Source organism: Chiloscyllium plagiosum, unplaced genomic scaffold (assembly GCF_037043375.1).
Source record: "Chiloscyllium plagiosum isolate Xiang-an unplaced genomic scaffold, Cpla_swu_hap1 HiC_scaffold_19, whole genome shotgun sequence".
Classification (NCBI taxonomy): domain Eukaryota; kingdom Metazoa; phylum Chordata; class Chondrichthyes; order Orectolobiformes; family Hemiscylliidae; genus Chiloscyllium; species Chiloscyllium plagiosum.
The window spans coordinates 42,785,447-42,801,248 of NW_028270157.1; the positions used below are offsets into that span (position 1 = coordinate 42,785,447).

General features: G+C 44.6%; 1 protein-coding gene across 2 annotated transcripts in view; it reads right to left on the reverse strand.

Annotated features, from left to right (window-relative positions):
• The window catches only part of LOC122559629 (sodium- and chloride-dependent GABA transporter 1-like), a 72,892-nt gene that overhangs the window by 47,318 nt on the left and 9,772 nt on the right, over positions 1 to 15,802 (reverse strand). For both annotated transcript variants that reach the window (XM_043709425.2, XM_043709427.2), the window contains one exon: positions 952 to 1,052. In XM_043709425.2, coding sequence (XP_043565360.1) covers positions 952 to 1,052 — 101 coding nt within the window. The remainder of the gene's footprint in view (positions 1 to 951; positions 1,053 to 15,802) is intronic.

A 15,802-nucleotide genomic window follows, 5' to 3' on the forward strand; every position in this document is an offset into this window, starting at 1 on the left:
CTACTGGGCCTGAGTGTGAATGAGTGAATGGTGTGGATATGTGGGTGTCAGAAAATAGCTGGATATATGGGTGGCCATAAGTGAATGGATGGGTGTGAATGTCTGGGTGAGAGTGAATGGGTGCTTGTTTGAGTGGCTGTGAGCGAAAGGGTAAATGTTTGCGTGAACGTGGCTGAATGGGTGAGTGTATAAATGGTTGTGTGGATGTGTATCAGGGGATTGATGTATACTGGGTGGCTGTAAATGAATAGGAAAGTGCACAGGTGGGTAAGAATGAATGGATGCATGGGTGGGTGTAGATATGTAGGTTGGCCATGGGTCAATGGATCCATCCATGTGGATGATAGTGGGTGACAGTGAATAAGTAGGTGCAAGGGAAAAGGTGGCTGTAGTGAGCAGGCGGGTATATGGTGACGGTTTGGTGTGTGGTTGGGTGTGGATGAGTATGTGGATGTGTGTGCAAATATGGTAGGGGTGAATGATTGTGAAAGAGAAAGTCTGGCTGTTCTTGGTTAGGTTTGTTGGTGGGTGTGAGCATATTTGAATGGGTATGTGTGAGAGTGCATGTGTGGCTGTGTTTGGGGGAATGGGAATATAGGGAAATGTGCGTGTGACGATGTGTGTGTCTCTCTCACCCTCTCTCTCTCACTTCCCCACACTAGGCCCCCCCAGCCCCACCCTGTCACCCGCCACTCTCTCTCTCTCTCTCTCACTCTCCTGCCTTCTTAAAACCAGAGTGGGAGATGAGAAACGTCCGGTCTGAATGGAAATCCACCTTCATATTAGCTCTGGTGGCCTGTGTCAGGAATGCAACAAGTTGGAAGCTGCAAACTAAATTGTACTCCTGCTGTTTCTCCAAGAATTCCAAAGGTATTCCTCCATTTGAAGATACAGAGAAGAACAGGAGAGCCTGACAGAATCTGTCAGTAATGTCTAAGAACTGAGACTTACTGATGTGAAAGAGCTGAAGAGATAGTAGATAGCCCAGGCTATAATCACAATGTAGTAAGTGTTGAGCCAAAAAGACAAGATGACAGCAGCCAGTCCAACTCCTGTTAAGAAACACAATGCAGTTTGTCATAGAAAATATATCCATAACCCAAGGAGGCACTTCTTCACAGGCTTGTTAAACATGTCAGAATCACATATTCATTGTGGCTACCAAAGAATATTCAAAGAAAGCAAATCATTGATCTTGCAATTTACAAGGAGTTACCATTTCATTTTTGTCTCCTCCAAACAACACTGAGTGCTGATGGACCTTTTAAGAACTAAAGATGCTAATGTGCACTGTCCCACTCTGCAACTTGATAGTGCAGAACTTGAACATTACCGAGAAAGTTCTCATGTTGCTAATGTTTTTAATCTTAAATTCATCAGGACGGATCACAAGTATGCTATGTTTCAAAGTGAACAGCAGTGTATACTGCATGAGATAGGGCGCAGATTGGTCGGCAGCAACGTGTTGTGCATTGAAATGCATTCCACTGCAATTTTTATAAACCTAGTATAAGCAATTCCTCTTCAAGATTCATTAAATGAATATCAATTTGAATTCAGATGTTGAACCAAGTACTGGAAAGGTGATAATTAAAATCAGAAAATGCTGAAAATACTCAGTAGCATCAGTGGAGAGAGAAACAAAGTTAATATTTTACATCAAACCTTTCATCAAACTGGGAAGAAAATCAAACTGGGAACAGTTAGAAATGTCACAGATTTTAAGCAATTCAAAGAGGAGAGGGTGATACAAAGAACTCAGAGGGAGGTCTGTGATATAATGAATGGTGGAATAAATAAAGACTAGAGTACACAAGAGTATAAAAACAGAGTTGGCTGAGGATCCAAAATGCTGGTGATCTGATAGGTCTGCTATGCTGATCTCTGCACCATATTCCAAGAAAAGTGGTGCTTTCACCCTGCCCTCATGAGTCATTTATAAGAAAAATCATGAAAATAAAGTAAAATAAAGCTTCAAGAACCTTTGAACACTAATTTTAACATTTTGGGAAGAAGAAGATGAAAAAGATGACCAAAGGAAAAGGATCACAAGAATCACAGCAAGTAGGACTCTCGCCTATAGTATCGGACGTGCTCATGGCCACAGAGCCGACCCCCACGGCAGCGCCTTTGAACCCACTGGAACAGCAGAACTTAGTCTTGGAATCTTAAATCTCTGAGAGAATAATCAAGTCAGTGCTGGAACCTATCTCTACAAAAGCATGGGCAGGAGATCCAAAAGCTTGATCAACGCGTGGAGGCGGTTGAGCAGAGGACCACGGCATTGGAGACCACAGCAGAAACCTCAGAGGAGCAGATCCAAATACTGGAAAGCCAGATGTGAGCCTTGTTAGACCAGGTCGACGACCTCAAGAATCGAGGTCAAAGAAAGAGCTTATGTATAATTGGGCTCCCGGAACGTGAAGAAGGTGAGAATCTGGTCAGCTCCTGGAGCACTGGCTCCTGCACCTTCTGGGACTGGGACTCGAGTCGGGCCGGGTGGGTGTGGAACAGGCCCACTGGATGGCAATGCGCAGGTCCGGGTCGGATCAGCGTCCCCACCCGGCCCTAGCGTGACTCCAGTGCTATAAGGAAAAGCAAATTATTATGGAAGCCTCCAAAATGCTGGAAAAAGACTCACAGGACCTGGTGTACAAGGGGTCGAAAATTATGTTTTCTCAAGACTTTTCTGGGGCTGTAATTAGAAAAAGGAAATCCTTTGATGAAGTCAGGAAGAGGTTGAGAGACCTGAACATTCAATACTCCGTGAGGCATCCGGCAGTATTGCACTTCAGCCATGGAGGGTCTGTTCATAACTTTGACTCAGTAGAGAAGTCAAGGGAATTCCTAGACTCTTTAAAATAGACTGACTGGGTCAAAAAAACTTTGCTCTCTCACTTGTTAATTTTGTATGCCTGGCATGGTTCTGATAATGTGGGGGTTGGGGGGGAGGGTTCCCTATTTCTTCTCTCTATCTTTCCCTTTCTTGCCATTGTTATTAATTCCTGTTATTCATTTTGTTCTCTTTGAGTGTGGGGTGGTCATTTTTTTCATTAAAGGCAAGTGGGGTTGACATATGGAGGGGATGGGTTGGACACCTACTTTTCATTTCCATGTATTTAAATTATAGGTTTTCTTTGTTTCTGTATTACTTGGGTTTGAGGCGCAGCTCTAGCCGGAAGGAGCCATGGTGGTATTAGGGAGTAGGATGAGTGCCTCCTATGGGCAAGGGAGAACGTCTCCAGCTATTTGTTTTGTGTTTAATTTAAGAGTAGTGATTAGTTTTGTTTTGTTTTGGTAGAGTCTGTAGCGGTAGTTTTTAGATTTTATAAATCTTCTTTTGTCTCCACTCGACGCACTATGAGTAGGCTTCTTCTTCTCAGGGGGCTGCGGGCCACTTTAGGTGGTTATGGCTAGTTGTTCTTTAGATAGTGCACCTGGAACATAAAGGGGAGTCATTCGCGGTCAAAAGAAAGAAGGTGCTCTCGAATCTCAGAAAGGAGAGTGTTGATATTGCTCTGCTACAAGAAACATACTTGAATGATAAGGAACATTTAAAATTACAGCAGGGAGGGTTTAGCAGGGTATTATTTTTGCCTTTCAATTCAAAAAGCAGAGGTGGCCATATTAATACAGAGGAACCTCCCATTCCAAGTAATAGATCAAATTAAGGATGAACATGGGTGGTTTGTAATCCTAAAAGCCTTAATACATGGGGAGGAGTATGGCATCTTGAATGTCTACTGCCCCTATTGGGATTGTATTATAGACCCCCTAATAGTCAGAGGGATTAGCAAAGTTAATTCTTATGGAATAAAGGGAGAACTAGCCATCTGGATAAGAGTGCCCCGCAATCCATTATGTCCATTAGGGAGAATACTGGTATTCTCACCCGTGAATCTAAAATGGTTTAATGCAATATTTAGGAAATTTTATGCAGAGCTATACCAGTTGAAGAGTTGTGAGGATGGGTTAGCAAGGATGGAATCCTTTTTTGGGAACTTGGATCTCCCAGGTATAACTGGAGAGCAAGCCTCCCATCGAATGCACTTTTAACAATATTAGCAATACAGAGGCAGTAAGGCAGCTCCAAAGTAGCAAAGCACCAGGCCCAGATGGATTTCTGAGTGTGTTCTATAGAAGTTCATAAATATGTTGGCTGAGCTCATATTGGGAATGTACAATCACTCATACAGCCAGGATTACCTTCTGCCCTCTCTTCGGGAGGCCAATATCTCTCTTATTCTTAAGAGAAGGAAAGATCCTGAGGACTGTGCCTCATACAGACATATCTTGTTGCTGGATGTAAACTTTAAGATCCTGTCTAAAACGCTAGCATTGAGATTGGTGAAGGTACTGCTCTCTATCGTAAAGGAGGACCAGACAGGCTTTATTAAGGGTCACAGTTCTTCTATTCATATCAGGAGAGTGTTGAATATAGTACAGGTATGCCAACAGAGGTCAATCCTGGGTTTGGTGGTCTCCTTAGACATGGAAAAAGTGTTTGACCGGGTGGAGTGGCCATACCTTTTTAACTTCCTGGCCTTGGGGAGGGGACCTTCGCCAGATGGGTGACAATACTGTATAGCGACCATGTGGCAGCGGTCTGTACAAATGGCATAAAATCAGATTACTTTAGCAATGGGGAGGCAGCCAACAAGGGTGTCCTCTTTCGCTGCTGATATTCACTTTAGTAATCGAACTGTTGGTGGAAGCTATTCAGAAGGACACTAAAATAATTGCCCCAGAGGTAAGAATGGCAGAGCATAAAATCACACTCCTTGCTGATGATGTTCTTTTTTTGGCTAATCTGACAAAGTTTGTACCCCTCTAATACAAAAGATTTATTTATTTGGCATTTTCTTGGGGTATAAAATTAATTTTACAAAGTCGGAATCTATACCTGTGGGAGGCCTGGTGGGAATACCTGACCTGGAAGATGGAACACGATTTCCTTTCAGTGGTCACAAAAAGGTTTTCTGTATTTGGGTATTTTCATTACCCCTGCTTTTCATCAACTGTACAAAGCCAATTTTGTGCAGTTGTTTAAGAAGATAAAACAAGATCTTCAATGCTGGAAGGGGTTACCAATACCATGATTAGGTCAAATAGCTCTGTTTCAAATGAATGTTCTTCTTTACCTATTATACCCCATAAGAATGCTCATGTTGTTGTTGCCCAGACAAGCACTGTGGAAGCTTAATGTCTGGCTTGGATCCTTGATTTGGTGTTGTAGGTGTCCTCTCATTAAATTTGCCAAGTTGCAACTCCCACAGGGAATGGGAGGGGTAGATCTCCCAGACTTTAAATGATTTCAAATAAGCTCCTTATTGTCTTATGTGACTGATTGGGTGTGTAAAGATCCAAGGTCGATATGGCTAGACATTAAGGCGTACCAAGCAAAGTATCCCCTCCTTAATTTGTTTAAGGACAGGATGAAATCTGTTGCTGAACATTGTAAAAGCCCAATCGTTATAAACACAGTCAAAGCGAGGGGAATGATGAGGCAGAGTGAGTGTAATCTATGTAAGACCTCACCATTCACCCCCCAAGTTGGAACACCAAGGTTTAGGCCGGGATCAATGGATTCCCGCTTTAAAAGATGGGAGGCCAGGGAAGTCTCCTGGTTGGAAGACCTATTTGAGGAAAGGTCTTGATGTCTTTTGACCAGCTGAGTGATAAATATGGGCTACCCAGTAGGGACCTCTTCCAATATCCTCAGATTAGGGATTACATACAGAAAAGGACCACGCTCTGACCACGCTATAAGTCTGATATGGAGAGAAGAGTGCTTCGGTGCGCGGGCATTCTCTTGGTCAGTCCCTACACCATCCATGGGGAGGGGGCAATTTGGAAGATATGGAAAGACTTAATGGAGTTTGGAATCAGGAACTGGGAGCAAAAATCTTGTTGTCAATATGGGAGGATATCTGGGAGAATGTGAAAAAGATCTCGATTTGCAATAAAGCGCAGGCCATGCAACTAAAGATTCTCCACAGGGCCTATATGGTCCCAGAGCAATTAGCAAAATTTAAGACAGGAGCATCTCCAGGGCACCCTAAATGCAAAACAAGTATCGCACTCTTACACACTGCTTGTGGTCATGCCACAGGACCCATAGGTACTGGGGTGCTATAGCAAATGAATTGGAGGGGATCCTGGGAATTGAAATCAAGGTGGATCCAGTATCCCTTCTTCTGGGTGGCTGAATCTGCCTTCGCTAAATGAACACAGGAAGAGACTATTCAACATTCTCACGTATTGTGCAAGGAAGAATATTTTAATGAGCTGGATCTCAGAATAAAACCCAGGTCTCACAGGGTGGCGCAGATTAGTGATGGAGCACATATCCCTGGACTTTCTTACGAATGAGGTGCACCAGAAAATGGAACTGTTTTAAGACCTGGTGGTCCTTTTGAAATTACAGACATGGCCTTGTCAATCATACTGATTAGCCATGAAGGCTGGATTTGGCAGCCGGGGTGGGGGGGTTGGGGAGAAGAAGCCTGAATAAATACTGGAATAATAACTGATGCTCCAGCTGACAGTGGAGGTGCGTCATGTGGTGTAAATTAATTTAATTTAATTTGATCTAACTGAAGTTAAGTTGGTTTAGTTCAATTTAAGTTAATCTAATTTGTTAAGTTTAATTATTTATCAAATTGTAATGTGGAAAGATTGTTCCGTGTCTTTGTGATAGTTTTAGTTTGTTTTGCAGAAGAGGTACCACTGCTTAAGAAAGGTGGTAAGGACAAGCCAGGGAACTATAGACTGGTGAGCCTGACATCAGTGGTGGGCAAGTTGTTGGAGGGAATCCAGAGGGACAGGGTGTACATGTATTTGGAAAGGCAAGGACTGATTAGGGATAGTCAGCATGGCTTTGTGCCTGGGAAATCATGTCCCACAAACTTGATTAAGATTTTTGAAGTAACAAAGAGGATTGATGAGGGCAGAGCAGTAGGCGTGATCTATATGGACTTCAGTAAGGCGTTCGACAAGGTACCCTGTGGGAGACTGGTTAGCAAGGTTAGATCTCATGGAATACAGGGAGAACTAACCAATTGGATACAGAATTGACTCAAAGGTAGAAGACAGAGGGTGGTGGTGGAGGGTTGTTTTTCAGATTGGAGGCCTGTGACCAGTAGAGTGCCACAAGGATCGGTGCTGGGTTCACTACTTTTCATCATTTATATAGAACATAGAACATAGAACATAGATCATAGAAGAATACAGCGCAATACAGGCCCTTCGGCCCTCGATGTTGCGCCGATCCAAGCCCACCTAACCTACACTAGCCCACTATCCTCCATATGCCTATCCAATGCCCGCTTAAATGCCCATAATGAGGGAGAGTCCACCACTGCTACTGGCAGGGCATTCCATGAACTCACGACTCGCTGAGTAAAGAATCTACTCCTAAAATATGTCCTATACCTACCCCCCCTTAATTTAAAGCTATGCCCCCTTGTAATAGCTGACTCCATACGTGGAAAAAGATTCTCACTGTCAACCCTATCTAAACCCCTAATCATCTTGTACACCTCTATCAAGTCACCCCTAAACCTTCTTTTCTCCAATGAAAACAACCCCAAGTGCCTCAGCCTTTCCTCATACGATCTTCCTACCATACCAGGCAACATCCTGGTAAACCTCCTCTGCACCCGTTCCAGTGCCTCCACATCCTTCCTATAGTATGGCGACCAAAACTGCACACAATACTCCAGATGTGGCCGCACCAGAGTCTTATACAACTGCAACATGACCTCAGGACTCCGGAACTCAATTCCTCTACCAATAAAAGCCAGTACGCCATATGCCTTCTTCACCGCACTATTTACCTGGGTGGCAACTTTCAAAGATCTGTGTACATGGACACCAAGATCCCTCTGTTCATCCACACTACCAAGTATCTGACCATTAGCCCAGTACCCCATCTTTTTGTTACTCTTACCAAAGTGAATCACCTCACACTTAGCTACATTGAACTCCATTTGCCACCTTTCTGCCCAGCTCTGCAGCTTATCTATATCCCGCTGTAACCTGCCACATCCTTCCTCACTGTCTACAACTCCTTCGACTTTCGTATCATCCGCAAACTTGCTCACCCAACCTTCTAACCCCTCCTCCAGGTCATTTATAAAAATGACAAACAGCAATGGTCCCAAAACAGATCCTTGCGGAACACCGCTAGTGACGGCACTCCAAGATGAACCTTTGCCATCAACTACTACCCTCTGTCTTCTTCCAGCCAGCCAACTCCTAATCCAAACCTCCAACTCACCCTCAATGCCATATCTCTGTATTTTTTGCAGTAGTCTACCATGGGGAACCTTATCAAATGCCTTACTAAAATCCATATACACCACATCTACCGCTTTCCCCTCGTCCACCTCCTTAGTCACCTTCTCAAAGAATTCAATAAGGTTTGTGAGGCATGACCTGCCCTTCACAAAACCATGCTGACTATCCTTGATCACATTATTCCTATCCAGATGTTCATAAATCCTATCCCTTACAATTCTCTCTAAGACTTTGCCCACAACAGAAGTGAGACTCACCGGCCTATAGTTACTAGGGTTATCCCTACTCCCCTTCTTGAACAAGGGAACCACATTTGCTAGCCTCCAATAAGGCCCAGGGGACTTATCTATTTTCACCCTTTCCAGGATTTCCAACACCTCGTCTCTACATACCTCAAAGCCATCCATTCTACTTAATTGTGACTCAGTATTCACATCGACAACAATGTCCTGTTCCTGAGTGAATACTGATGAAAAGTATTCATTCAGTGTCTCCCAATCTCTTCAACCTCTACACGCAACTTCCCACTACCATCCTTGACTGGACCTATTCCTACCCTAGTCATTCATTTATTCCTGACATACCTATAGAAAGCCTTAGGGTTTTCCCTAATCCGACCAACTAAGGACCTTTCATGTCCCCTCCTTGTTGCTCTTAGCTCTCTCTTTAGGTCCTTCCTGGCTACCTTATAACTCTCAATCGCCCCAATTGAACCTTCAAGCTTCATCTTTACATAGGCCGCTCTCTTCCATTTAACAAGGGATTCCAATTCCTTATTAAACCACGGCTCTCTCACACGACCCTTTCCTCCCTGCCTGACGGGTACATACTTATCAAGGACACTCAATAGTTGCTCCTTGAACAAGCTCCACATATCAATTACGCCCTTGCCTTGAAGCTTACTTTTCCAAGCCACACATCCTAAGTCATGCCTCATCGCATCATAATTTCCCTGCCCCCAGCTATAACTCTTGCCCTGTAGTGCACACTTATCCCTCTCCATCAATAGAGTAAAAGTCACCGAATTGTGGTCACTGTCCCCAAAGTGCTCACCTACCTTTAATTCTAACACCTGGCCTGGTTCGTTACCCAGAACCAAATCCAAATGGCCTCACCTCTTGTTGGCCTATCTACATATTGTGTCAGGAAACCCTCCTGCACACATTGGACAAACACTGACCCATCTAACGAACTTGAGCTATAGCTTTCCCAATCAATATCAGGAAAGTTAAAGTCCCCCATAACAACCACCCTATTACTTTCACTCTTCTCTTGAATCATCCTCGCAATCCTTTCTTCTACGATTCTAGGACTATTAGGAGGCCTGTAAAAGACTCCTAACAGGGTGAGCTCACCTTTCCTATTCCTAACCTCAGCCCAAACTACCTCAGATGGCGAGTCTTCATCCATCGTCCTTTCCACAGCTGTAATACTATCTTTGACAAGCAATGCCACACCTCCCCCTCTTTTACCCCCACCTCTGACCCTACTAAAACATTTAAACCCTGGGACCTGCAACAGCCAATCCTGTCCCTGTTCTACCCATGTCTCCGTAATAGCCACAACATCGAAGTCCCAGGTACCAACCCACGCTGCAAGTTCACCTACCTTATTTCGTATACTTCTTGCATTGAAGTATACACACTTCAAGCCACTTTCCTGTTTACAGGCACCCTCCTTTGAAATTGATGCCATGTTCCTAACCTCCCTACACTCCAGGTCCTGCACCCTAAAGCTACAGTCTGGGTTCCCATGCCCCTGCAGAGTTAGTTTAAACCCCCCCCCAAGAGCACTAGTAAACCTCCCACCAAGGATAAATTATTTGGATGCGAGCATAAGAGGTATAGTTAGTAAGATTGCAGATGACACCAAAATTGGAGGTGTAGTGAACAGAGAAGAACGTTACCTCAGATTACAACGGGATCTTGATCAGATGGGCCAATGGGCTGAGAAGTGGCAGATGGACTGTAATTTAGATGAATGCGAGGTGCTGCATTTTGGGAAAGCAAATCTTAGCAGGACTTATACACTTAATGGTATGGTCCTAGGGAGTGTTGCAGGTTCATACCTCCTTGAAAGTGGAGTTGCAGGTAGATAGGATAGTGAAGAAGGCGTTTGGTATGCTTTCTTTTATTGGTCAGAGTATTGAGTACAGGAGTTGGACCGTCATGTTGCGACTATACAGGTAATTGGTTAGGTTACTGTTGGAATATTGCGTGCAATTCTGGTCACCTTCCTATCGGAAAGATGTTGTGAAACTTGAAAGGGTTCAGAAAAGATTTACAAGGATGTTGCCAGGGTTGGAGGATTTGAGCTACAGGGAGAGGCTGAACAGGCTGGAGCTGTTTTCCGTGGAGCGTCGGAGGCTGAGGGGTGACCTTATAGACATTTACAAAATTATGAGGGACATGGATAGGATAAATAGACAAAGTCTTTTCCCTGGGGTCGGGGAGTCCAGAGCTAGAGGGCATAGGTTTAGGGTGAGAGGGGAAAGATATAAAAGAGACCTAAAATGTAACTTGTTCATGCAGAGGGTGGTACATGTTTGGAATAATCTGCCAGAGGATGTGGTGGAGGCTGATGCAATTACAACATTTAAAAGGCAACTGGATGGGTATATGAATAGGAAGGGTTTGGAGGGATATGGGCTGGGTGCTGGCAGGTGGGAATAGATTGGATTGGGATATCTGGTCGGTGTGGACAAGTTAGACTGAAGGGTCTGTTTCCGTGCTGTACATCTCGATGTCTCTAAGTTAGTTTATTGTTCTTGTTTTTTAACTTCCATATTTTTATAATTCTGCAAAAAATGCCTTTTTCAATTAAAAACAGACGTGGCTAAAGTGGACTGGGAAAATAAGATAAAGGTAATAAGGTGATGATGTATCAGCAGAAATTTAAGGAGATTTAATAATCCTATTAAATGTTGGAGAAGGCCCATTCCTGTTCCTATTTCTTCTGGTCTTATACAATCACTAGAGAAAACGTACTGGGAATACTAATGCGATTTAAGGCAGGCAAGTCCCCTGAACATAATGGCCTGCATCCTACGGTTTTTAATAAAGTGTCTGCAGAGTTAGTGGATGCATGGAAAAGGTCCCAGTCAACTGGAAAATTAACAATGTCACAACATTAGTCAAGAAAGAAGTGAGACAAAAATCAGGAAGCTATCGTCCTAGGCAGAGGTTGACAGCCTAATGACCAACATTTTAAAATACTGCAAAAATTATAAAAGATCGTGGCTGGACGTTTCAGAAGGCATAATGTTATCAGACAAAGTCAACATGGTTTTCTTAAAGGGACCATGTTTGGAGAATTACTTGAGTTGAGGAAGCAAAAAAAATGCTGCATTATAGTATAGATTCCAGAATAAACAGCCTTGTATCTTTGAGGCAGTTGCATGATAAGTGGACTGCTTTGGCTTCAGTTACAATCTCTCTGTGTAATGGAGTCAATGTAATGTCTTCAAATGGTCATGAATTTACATGTGATGTATAAAAGTAAGCATAGAACCCAGACTATGTACGCACATCAGAGACTTCACACCTGTGCGAATAGTTAGTCTTAAATAGTTAGTCAAGACATCTATCGCAATAAGAACCTGCCGCTCTGTGGTTTATCTTATTTTGATTAAGTATAGAAAAATTCATAATGCACCAATAAATAGAGTGGGTAAAGTGAAATCAGTAGATGTAGTGTACTTAGATTTTCAAAAGGAGAAAGTGAAGACTGCAGATGCTGGAGATCAGAGCTGAAAATGTGTTGCTGGAAAAGCGCAACAGGTCAGGCAGCATCCAAGGAGCAGGAGAATCGACGTATCGGGCATGAGATCTTCTTCAGGAATGAGGAAAGTGTGTCCAGCAGGCTAAGATAAAGGTTGGGAGGAGGGACTTGGGGGAGGGGCATTGGAAATGTGATAGGTGGAAGGAGGTTCAGGTGAGGATGATAGGCCGGAGTGGGGGTGGGGCGGAGAGGTCAGGAAGAAGATTGCAGGTTAGGAAGGTGGTGCAGAGTTCGAGGGATTTGACTGAGACAAGGTGGGGGGAGGGGAAATGAGGAAACTGGAGAAATCTGAGTTCATCCCTTATGGTTGGAGGGTTCCTAGGCGAAAGATGAGGCGCTCTTCCTCCAACCGTCGTGTTGCTATGGTCTTGCGATGGAGGAATCCAAGGACCTGCATGTCCTTGGTGGAGTGGGAGGGGGAGTTGAAGTGTTGAGCCACGGGGTGGTTGGGTTGGTTGGTCCGGGTGTCCCAGAGGTGTTCTCTGAAACGTTCTGCAAGTAGGCGGCCTGTCTCCCCAATATAGAGGAGGCCACATCGGTGCAGCGGGTGCAATAAATGATGTGTATGGAGGTGCAGGTGAATTTGTGGCGGATATGGAAGGATCCCTTGGGGCCTTGGAGGGAAGTAAGGGGGTGGTGTGGGCGCAAGTTTTGCATTTCTTGTGGTTGCAGGGGAAGGTGCCGGGAGTGGAGGTTGGGTTGGTGGGGGGTGTGGACCTGATGAGGGAGTCACGGACGGAGTGGTGTTTTCGGAATGCTGATAGGGGAGGTGAGGGAAATATATTGCTGGTGGTGGGGTCTGTTTGGAGGTGGCAGAAATGACGACGAATGATACAATGTATATGGAGGTTGGTGGGGTGGTAGGTGAGGACCGGTGGGGTGGTAGGTGAGGACCAGTGAGGTTCTGTCCTGGTGGCGATTGGAGGGGCGGGGCTCAAGGGCAGAGGAGCGGGAAGTGGAGGAGATGCGGTAGAGGGCATCGTCGATCACGTCTGGGGGGAAATTGCGGTCTTTGAAGAAGGAGGCCATCTGGGTTGTACGGATTTGGAACTGGTTCTCCTGGGAGCAGATGCAGCGGAGACGAAGGAATTGGGAATATGGGATGGCGTTTTTACAGGGGGCAGGGTGGGAGGAGGTGTAGTCTAGGTAGCTATGGGAGTCGGTCCCACAGCTACCTAGACTACACCTCCTCCCACCCTGCCCCCTGTAAAAACACCATCCCATATTCCCAATTCCTTCGTCTCCTCCGCATCTGCTCCCAGGAGGCAGTTCCAATACCGTACAACCCAGATGGCCTCCTTCTTCAAAGACCGCAATTTCCCCCCAGACGTCATCGACGATGCCCTCCACCGCATCTCCTCCATTTCCCGCTCCTCTGCCCTTGAGCCCCACCCCTCCAATCGCCACCAGGACAGAACCCCACTGGTCTTCACCTACCACCCCACCAACCTCCATATACATCGTATCATCCGTCGTCATTTCCGCCACCTCCAAACGGACCCCACTACCAGGGATATATTTCCCTCCCCTCCCCTATCAGCGTTCCGAAAAGACCACTCACTGCTTGACTCCCTCATCAGGTCCAAACCCCCCGCCAACTCAACCTCCGCTCCCGGCACCTTCCCCTGCAACCACAAGAAATGCAAAACTTGCGCCCACACCTCCCCCCCTTACCTCCCTCCAAGGACCCAAGGGATCCTTCTATATCCGCCACAAATTCATCTGCACCTCCACACACATCATTTATTGCATCCGCTGCACCCGATGTGGCCTCCTCTATATTGGGGAGACAGGCTGCCTACTTGCGGAACATCTCAGAGAACACCTCTGGGACACCCGGACCAACCAACCCAACCACCCCGTGGCTCAACATTTCAACTCCCCCTCCCACTCCACCAAGGACATGCAGGTCCTTGGATTCCTCCATCGCCAGACCATAGCAACACGACGGTTGGAGGAAGAGCGCCTCATCTTCCGCCTAGGAACCCTCCAACCACAAGGGATGAACTCAGATTTCTCCAGTTTCCTCATTTCCCCTCCCCCATCTTGTCTCAGTCAAATCCCTCAAACTGAGCACCGCCTTCCTAACCTGCAATCTTCTTCCTGACCTCTCCGCCCCTACCCCACTCCGGCCTATCACCCTCACCTTAACCTCCTTCCACCTATCGCATTTCCAATGCCCCTCCTCCAAGTCCCTCCTCCCTACCTTTTATCTTAGCCTGCTTGGCACAATTTCCTCATTCCTGAAGAAGAGCTCATGCCCGAAACGTCGATTCTCCTGCTCCTTGGATGCTGCCTGACCTGTTGCGCTTTTCCAGCAACACATTTTCAGCTTAGATTTTCAAAAGGCATTTGTTAACGTGCCATGTAAAATTTCTCTCTGCCAGCTACAAATATGTTACATAATGTTGCCTAAGCCCTCAAACATTGCAAGTCACCCTACCATGCAAATGTATTTCAAAGAATTGCAGGACCATTATATTTTCAATATGCCACGAGGAAGGGCTCACAAAGTTTACCTTATTGTATAAAATAGCTTTGGGATAGGTCCAGCCAATAATGTAGTCATTCTGTGTCAGCATTAGATATTAACCATGAGATAACTTCTCAGACAGCATGGACAACTGATGATGTGATGCTGTCTGAGAAGATAACAGCATATGTGTTGGGGTTATATATTATCATGGATAGAGGGCTGGCTAACTAATAGGAAACAGCCAGATGGGATAAATGCTTCATTTTCAGGTTGACAAATTGCAATTGATGGTGTGCTACAAGGATCAGTGGAGCCTCAACTATCTATGATTTATATTAATGATGTGATTAATGTGATGAATTGCACTGAAGCCAAAGTTGATAACAATAGGTAGGAAGGGAGGTTGTAATGAAGTTGTAAAGAATCTGCAAAAGGATAGATATAGGTTAAGTTAATGGGCTGACAGATGGAACATAATGTAGGTAAGTGTGAAGTTGTCTACTGAGAACACTTGCTTGCTCTGTGCTTCAGTGTTTCTGCAGTCAGCAAGAAATCAATCCCAGCTTTAAGATACTTTTCAAAATTTCAATTATATTAGAATTTAGATTGAGTTAAATTCAGCATCCAGACCGTAAATGTACTTTAAAAGTCATATGCTGCACTGGGTAGATGCATAGTAAATGTCCTTTGTCATGCCCATCTATGTACATTACATTAACATCAATTTCAGAAGATTTTCTCTACTGCATCACATCATCAGTTGTCCATGCTGTCTGAGAAGTTATCTCATGGTTAATATCTAACGCTGACACAGAATGACTACATTATTGGTTGGACCTATCCCAAAGCCATTTGATACAATAAGGTAAACTTTGTGAGCCCTTCCTCGTGGCATATTGAAAATATAATGGTCCTGCAATTCTTTGAAATACATTTGCATGGTAGGGTGACTTGCCATGTTTGAGGGCTTAGGCAACATTCTGTAACATATTTGTAGCTGGCAGAGAGAAATTTTCTCATACCAGTTCAAATAAACCTGATTATAGATCATGAAGTGAAAAGGAAACATTTCACTCAGCCCACAGCCTAACTTTATAAACATAGCTTTAATGTTATTTCCAGCCCCATTATACTATATTACTTCCATTACAAATTCTGTACCAGATCATCAAACACAGAACTAACCACTCAAAGCATTTTAGAAAAGAAAATAATCCATGGCAAAAATTTTAATGTATTTTTCAT